General features: G+C 45.6%; 1 protein-coding gene across 1 annotated transcript in view; it reads left to right on the plus strand.

Moving 5' to 3' along the window:
• The window catches only part of SLC35D2 (solute carrier family 35 member D2), a 29,890-nt gene extending 22,637 nt beyond the window's left edge, over positions 1–7,253 (plus strand). The window contains exons 9-12 of the mRNA XM_080917782.1: positions 1,211–1,278; positions 5,410–5,488; positions 6,338–6,420; positions 6,903–7,253. Of these exons, the coding sequence (XP_080773908.1) occupies positions 1,211–1,278; positions 5,410–5,488; positions 6,338–6,420; positions 6,903–7,005 (333 nt within the window). The 3' untranslated portion in view covers positions 7,006–7,253. The remainder of the gene's footprint in view (positions 1–1,210; positions 1,279–5,409; positions 5,489–6,337; positions 6,421–6,902) is intronic.
• Positions 7,254–7,473: the final 220 nt, after the last annotated feature.

Raw genomic sequence — 7,473 nt, forward strand, 5'->3', positions numbered from 1 at the left:
CTATCCCCCAGGACCCATATCACATATGGAGAGAGCCGACTCTGGCAAACTGTCTTCAGAATGCCATGTGGGCACTATGTCTAAGCTACATACACACCACACGCACACATACGTGTCATAGAAACCCTAAAAACAAAACATGAGTACCCTTTTAAAGTATTGGATGACAAGAGTGACCGGAGATGTAATAAGATGTACACTGTAATTAGTAATAAAAATGAGAGAGACCCTACCAGGAAAAAGTGATCTGTTTTTCACCCCATCGCTATTAAAAATGCTCACTGAGTTATTCCAAGGCCTTTTAACTGGAGGCTGACAGGTGACATGGAGTGAACCGTTTGCTCTCGGACTTTGGAGGAAGGGCGAATGAGTCGACGGGGAGAGGTAGAAAGGCCAAAGTTTTTGGTGACGCACACTCTGGGAAGTGAGTCCTGCACTTGGGACTTACATCGCCAGTGGATTATTAACTGTACTTTGATTCTGCCTCTGGGAAATGAAGTCAGAGATAAAGCCCTTCTGTTAACCAACCTCAGGTCCTTGGGAGATACTCATTTGACCTTCTCTACAGCAGGGCCAAATACATGTAGAGGGTTACAACTGAGTGGGAGGGGTTTTAAATATTGACCCCCCCCAAGTGCAAAAGATTTATAATCCAGCATGATTTGTAGATTCCTGTTTCTTCAAATGTTGAAGATCCACTATTAAAGATAGAAAACTAACATTTCTTAAAGTGTGGTCTAGTGAAGAACCTATATATTTTAAGAAATATTACTAAATAACCCTTCCTGGGTTTATGGTGTCCAGAGTAAATAATTTTTATTTATTGTTTATGTAAATACTTCTAGCTCTTGGTTTTTCATTTATTATGATTTATTTATTTAAGTGTGTGTGTGTGTGTGTGTGTGTGTGTGTGTGTGTGTGTGTGTGTTTGTAAGCATGCACTCTTGATTCGGTACACATAGGGAATCTGAAGACTACTAGATAAGTAACAATAAAATCTTTTTGAGATTGAAACTTTCAAACATAAAGGTTTGGAAAGTAGTATAAGCCCTAGTGTAAACAGTTATTGATATCTAATGCATGTCTCTTTGATGAGAGTGTGCAATTATTGTTAATACATCAACAGCACAAAAGGTGGTAGGGTTGTGCCAACTGGTTTTAGACCGAACTGTCACTAATCCCATGATGGATCTTTGTCTTGTCATCACAGGCCACTGAATTCAGCCACTGGAAGAATGTCTTATTTATCGTACAATTTCTTCTTTCCTGTCTTTTGGGGTAAGAAACTGCTTATAAGCAGAGAAGTTGGTTGACAGTATTTCTTGATGAGTCAGGTCTACTTGGCCTGCTTGTCTGTTCTGCCAGAGCCCTCTTTCCCGGTGTTTCTCTTGACTTTCTCTGGACAGGGCACCCACGCCCTGCGTCCTCACACACCCACCAGCTCTGCATTTGCAGGTTTTGTCTGTGCTGGAAGTACAGACTTATGTCCCTGTTGGTCCAAGCATTTCAGCGTCACAGCTGTTTACGGAGGTCAGAGAGAGCACTGGGTCACCTGGAACTGGAATTACAGGTGGTAGGAGTCACCCTGTGGGTGGTGAGGACCCAAGCCAGGTCCTCTGCAAGAGCAGCAGGTGCTCTTAGCACACTGAGCCGTCTCTGGTCTCCCGTCACTCTTTCTTTAGCTTTATTGGATTTAATGTTATTCTGGTGATGGGGTTCTTAATTTATTACTACCCCCCCCTATGTGTGTGTGAGTGTCTGTGTGGTGTGTTTGTGTGCGTGTAGCTTAAGTGTCCAAAGGTCCAAAAACGACCTTGTTTTTAGACACAGGGTAGTTGTGGCCTGGAAGTTGCCGACTCAGCTAGGTTGGCTGGCCCTCCAGTGGTGGGATTATAAGTACACTATCATGCCCAGTTCTTCCCCCCTTCTACATGAGTTGTAGAGATTGAACTCAGGTCCTCGAGCACTGTACCAAATTGCATCTCCAGGACTTCCAGAGCATCAGCTAAAATTGGGTTGAGACCCTCTTCCTCAGGCCCAGGCCATTTGCTAGAGCATCTTGCAAAACTTGCAGACAAATACTAGCTACCCTGAGGCTTGTTATTATAAAGGATAGTTCTAAGGATGCAGATGAGCATCCAGAGGAAGAAATTCAAAGAGTCTTGGGGGGGGGGAGTGAATAGTGGAGGTGGGGTGATGGTGGAGGTGGGGTGACAGTGGAGGTGGGGTGACGGTGGAGGTGGGGTGACAGTGGAGGTGGGGTGACAGTAGAGGTGCTCACCCAGTGGATGGAAAGTTTATTCTTGTTTCCCCTTTTGCAAACCAAGTGCTCAGTTGTCATGGCGTAGACGTGATGCTGTGTGGACTGCGGTGTGGAGATTGGACAGAGTGTGTTCCCGTGTTGGTAGGCAGTGGGGAAGCCTGGAAAGCCTTTCTGTTCAGATGCTTCCTGGCTGCTCTCTGTAGCTTACTCTCCTCAAGATGCTGGACACCGCCTTTCAGAAACAGGGCTCTTACGATCATTTACAAGATAAGCCAGAGAGTTTCTTTATGGCCAGCTCCAAGTCAGAACGGGGAGAAAGATGAAAGGATATACCTCCAAGGAGGTGATTCTGGTTCCTGTGACCTACCGGTGACGGTGACTATGAACCTGGAAGAACAAAACATGCGTGGTACCAATTTAGTTACTTTTGTCCTTGTGACAAAACAACTTAAGGATTCGCTTTTGCTCACTGGGAGGACTTACAGTCTGTCTGGCAGGAGAGAGGCACTGACGCAGTGAAGCAGAGACCGGGGAATCCTGATGCCCGGCTTATTGTTCCTTGTTATTCAGTCTGGGACCAAAGCCCGTGGGATTGTGGTGCTCCCTACAAATGACGAGGGTCTTCCCGGGTCAGCTCACAATGTCTGGACACTCCTAACCAGCAATGCCCAGTAGTATTTTCCCATGATGATCTTAAGTTTAGTCACGTTGACGAGACTGACTGCAGATGTATAAATTGGTTTTTATTGTCTACAGGTGGGTACCTGCACTCAAGCGTGTGCGGGCATGTGTGTATGGAACTCAAAAATAAGTAAATACATTTTACAGAGACCAAGTGTGCAGGACGGTTTTACGTCAGCTCGACACAGGCTAACGTTATCTCAACTGAGAAAATGCTTCCATAAGGTCTGGCTGTAGGGCATTTTCTTAATTAGTGATTGATGTGGGCGAGCTCAGCCCATTGTGGGCAGGGCCATCCCTGGGCTGGTGTCTTGAGTTCTAGAAGAAAGCAGGCTGAGCAAGCCATGGGGAGAAAGCCAGTAAGCAGCATCCCTCCAGGGCTTCTGCATCAGCTCCTACCTCCAGGTTCTTGCCCTGTTCGGGTTCTTGTCCTGACTTCCATCCATGATGAAGAAGTCAGTGCTGTGGAGGTGTAAGCTGAATAGACCTTTTCTCCCCAAATTTCTTTGGTCATGGGGTTTTATCACAGAAATAGTAATCTTAAGACACCATGTATAGAATTCATGGAGTCTCTCTCTCTCTCTCTCTCTCTCTTTTTAAGATGTATTTATTTTATGTGAGTACACTGTAGCTGTCTTCAGACACACCATTAGAGGGCATCAGATCCCATTACAGACGGCTGTGAGCCACCATGTGGTTGCTGGGAATTGAACTCAGGACCTCTGGAAGAACAGTCAGTGCTCTTAACCACTGAGCCATCTCTCTAGCTCCATGGAGTTTCTTTTAGATCAATGTCTTGGTCTTACCGGCTACCCTTTATAAGTAATAATAAATGTTTCTTTCAAAATAACTTAGTGTGTGTGTGTGTGTCCATGTGTGTAGAGTATGCACATGTGTGTACATGTGTGTGACGGCCATAGGTCACCATCAGGTATCTCACCTATCAATCTCCACATTGCTTTTTTGACATACAATCTCCCATAGAACCAAGAGCTCTCTGATTTGTCTAGACTGGGTAGCTAAGCAAACCCAAAGACCGGAAGTCATCTTTCCATCTCCTAGTCCTGGGATTACATGTGTGCCCCATCCAACGTGGCTTAAAATAAAAGTGCATTCGAGATGGAAACACTAGTCCTCACCCTTGCTTGGCAAACGCATTACGAGCAGAACCCCATTTAAAAATAATTGTTAATTTCTCCCTCTCTGAGGACATCTAGTGGCCATGTTGAGAAATGCAGCCTCTCTATCTAGTAAACCCGGTGTTAGACAGAACTGGGGTTCATTCCTAGCAACTCCAGTGTGTTATCTGGGATCCCACAGCTGACGAGTAAATGTTCTGGCTGCCCATACTGCTGGCAGATGCTACTGAGATTTGGGGTCCTAGTTACTGAATCTGCAGGCAGGCCAACATGTTTTGCAGCATGGCCTGTAATCCTGGGCTTGGTCTTTTCAGGAGAGAAAGAAAATTATTCATGCTTGCCCTTGTGGAAGGCTGAGCTTAAGTGTGGAAGCCATAGGGTGCAGCCTGGCTTGTGGTTTCCTCGGGCTCCGCAGGTGTATGCTGGGTACTCTGAGCTCCCCTGGGTAGGTAGTGTGGGTCATCTCAGATCACCAAGGTCTGGCAGAGCTGCACTTGGTAACAGGAACATGGGGCCGAGTTTAAAAAAATCATTAATTGTATACCTGGATAATATTATTGAGTTAGTTAAAACGGTAACAATTGAAGGCACACACGCACACATTATATATTTGGGGCATGGGTGGTTGGCCTAGATTGGTCTTGATGTAGCCAAGGCTACCCTTTTAACACTTGAGCCTTCAGTACTCAGATGATGGGCATACGGCACCATGTGGGGTCCTAGAAACAGATTTTTCTGAAGTGCCCAATACTTCAGCATCTAAATACTAGTACCTCGTTCTGTAAAAACAAGGGCACTTGGCAGGCATAGTGGTGTGTGCACGTCTTTAAGCGCTTGGAAAGCGCAGGCAAGTGTTTCTTTCTGAATTCAAGGCCAGTCTTGTCACACATGAGTTCGAGGCCAGCCTAGGCTACATAGAGAAATCCGCCCTCAAGCAAATCTCAAAACAAGGAGATCTCAAAAGTAAAACAAAAAGTGTTGTGGGTTACCAAAGACGAAGGCAAAAGACTCCCCAACAAAACAGAAGCCTCGTGAAAATAGAAGGGGGTTACTGAGAGGTGAGGGCGGTGGGGACCGGATGTGACCAAATCACACTACCTATACGTATGAAGATGTGGAATTAATATCTGTTGATAAAAATCCTTTTCTTTCCCTCACTCTGTGGACACACCGTGAGAAACGCAGGAGATGTTTGGCTTATGCACAGCTGAACCTTTCCCCCCTCCCTTGTGAAAAGCCCCGTGGGGAATGCTTAGATCCGGGTTCTAGAACCTACAGGACACCCGGAGCCGGCCGGCGCTCACGCTGTCTGTCTCCCGCCCTCAGGTTTCTGCTGATGTACTCCACAGTTCTTTGCAGTTATTACAACTCAGCTCTGACCACTGCGGTGGTTGGAGCGATCAAGGTGAGTGGTGTAGCTTTGCGCTAAACCCCTGGGTGGGAACCAGATGGAAACCAGGTCCTTTTTGCTGTGGACAGAGATGCAGGGAGTGTGGAGGCTTGTGACTCTAGGGGGCGCTGTGTGATCCCTGCTGCTGCTCTTGCGTAGAGTGAGGTTGCTAATCCCTAAAAGAAAGTGATTATTACTTTAAAGTTGGAAGCAGGTGAGGGTATAATTTGGGAAAAAACAAGTAGCAATTGGAAAGAAGAAATAACCCAAATATCTGTGATCATTTCGTTATCTGGAATTCGTTTTGCCGGGTGCCCACTAAGTCAAATCCTCCTGAAAGGAATATTTGAGTACTTATGCTCAGGATAAAGCAATGATGGAGAATTGGTAGGTTGTTGCAAAGGGGTTTGTGTATGGCTGTGTGCCTTTGAGGTCACAGCTCTTGAACAGGGAGTGGTGGTGGTATGAATTCTAGTCCCCATTTTTTTTTTTCTCTTCACGTAAGTTCTAAAGTGAGTGGGCAGACCTTACCTGCTCCACCCAGTGGTTTCCTCAAATGGCTTGCACGGGAGTTCTGCTCAGAACTTAGCTGCCTGCCCTGTTCAGGTTGGAGGTGATAGGGTTAAAATGTCCAGTGCAGAGGCGATAAAAAGATGGGAGCAGCTTAGGAACTCTCCCACCTCTTGTCTGGAATGCCGGGAAGGTGAACAGCATGGTTTTCAGTTGCTACATTTTAGCAGACTCTATTTAGAAAGCCATTAGGTGTTCGGGGCAAGCCCTCAATGCAGAGTCACATGTCTGCATTTCCCCTGAAGTTCCTTACTTCCCTTACTTTCCCTGATGAGCCTTCCCATCTCTTTGCAGAATGTATCGGTTGCCTACATTGGGATGTTGGTTGGTGGAGACTACATTTTCTCCCTCTTAAACTTTATAGGGTTAAATATTTGGTAAGTGAGACTTTTAAATGAACTCACAGTAAGTAAGGGATTTAAGCATGATTGCTAGGTATGTAATGAGCATGTGATGTGTTGTGACATGTGTCATCAAGGATCGCAGGGCTAAGGCCTAAATTCAGTTCACACGTCTTCCTCCCACCTCTCATCACCTATGGCCCTTTGAAGGCTGTGTTCTGAGGATGCTGTTCATGCTTAGATGCTTCTGAACACATTTTTGGGGGGAGGTTCTAGGCATGGGTGTTATTTGTAGAATCATTACATGTTACTTTATCCAGTAAAAATTGAGGGCTCTCTTTTTTTTTTTTTTTCTGTCTCCAAACATTTGCAGAGAAGCAATTTCTCAATCTACCAACCTGTGAGGGAAAAACAAAACAAAACTCAGAGATCTTAATAGTTGTGTTCAAATCAAGCTGACTGCAATTATATTAACAGTGCCCGTGGGATCCCCTCCCACCTCTTTCTTCTCTCTTTAGCATGGCAGGCGGTTTAAGATACTCATTCTTAACACTAAGCAGCCAGTTGAAACCTAAACAACCTGTGGATGAAGAAAGCATCCCTCTGGATCCGAAGAGTTAAACTGAAGACACAGTTGCAGGCCTAGGCTGGAAAGAGCAGCCTCAACAGGAGTGGGCAGCCCAGAGGTCCCACACATGGGACAGTGGCCTGTTTGGTCAGAGCACAAAAAGGGATGTCTGGGAAATACAAAGAAAGCTACCTCACTGCACAATGAGCCACGAGGAACCCACGACTCCCAGTACAGAACCTTCCCAACTAAGCCAATTTGCTCAAAGTCAGCCACGGGGCCCTCTGTGCTGTGGGAGATGTTTCAAGGGTACCTTTGCTTATCAACATGGGAGCCTTAATTTTAAAGGTCCCAGCCAAGGAAAAGGAGGGAAAACTTTTGTCGTTGAAGTATCTCTTTGTCTTTGTAAGAGCCCGTCAGTTTTGATTTATGCTATGTCAGTATGTTTTTCTTTTCTCCCAAGTCACGATAGTGAAATAAAGACATCTCCCTCTATACCGCGCACTGTGATATTGCAGTAT

This window comes from Micromys minutus, assembly GCF_963924665.1.
Source record: "Micromys minutus genome assembly, chromosome: 1".
Taxonomy (NCBI): domain Eukaryota; kingdom Metazoa; phylum Chordata; class Mammalia; order Rodentia; family Muridae; genus Micromys; species Micromys minutus.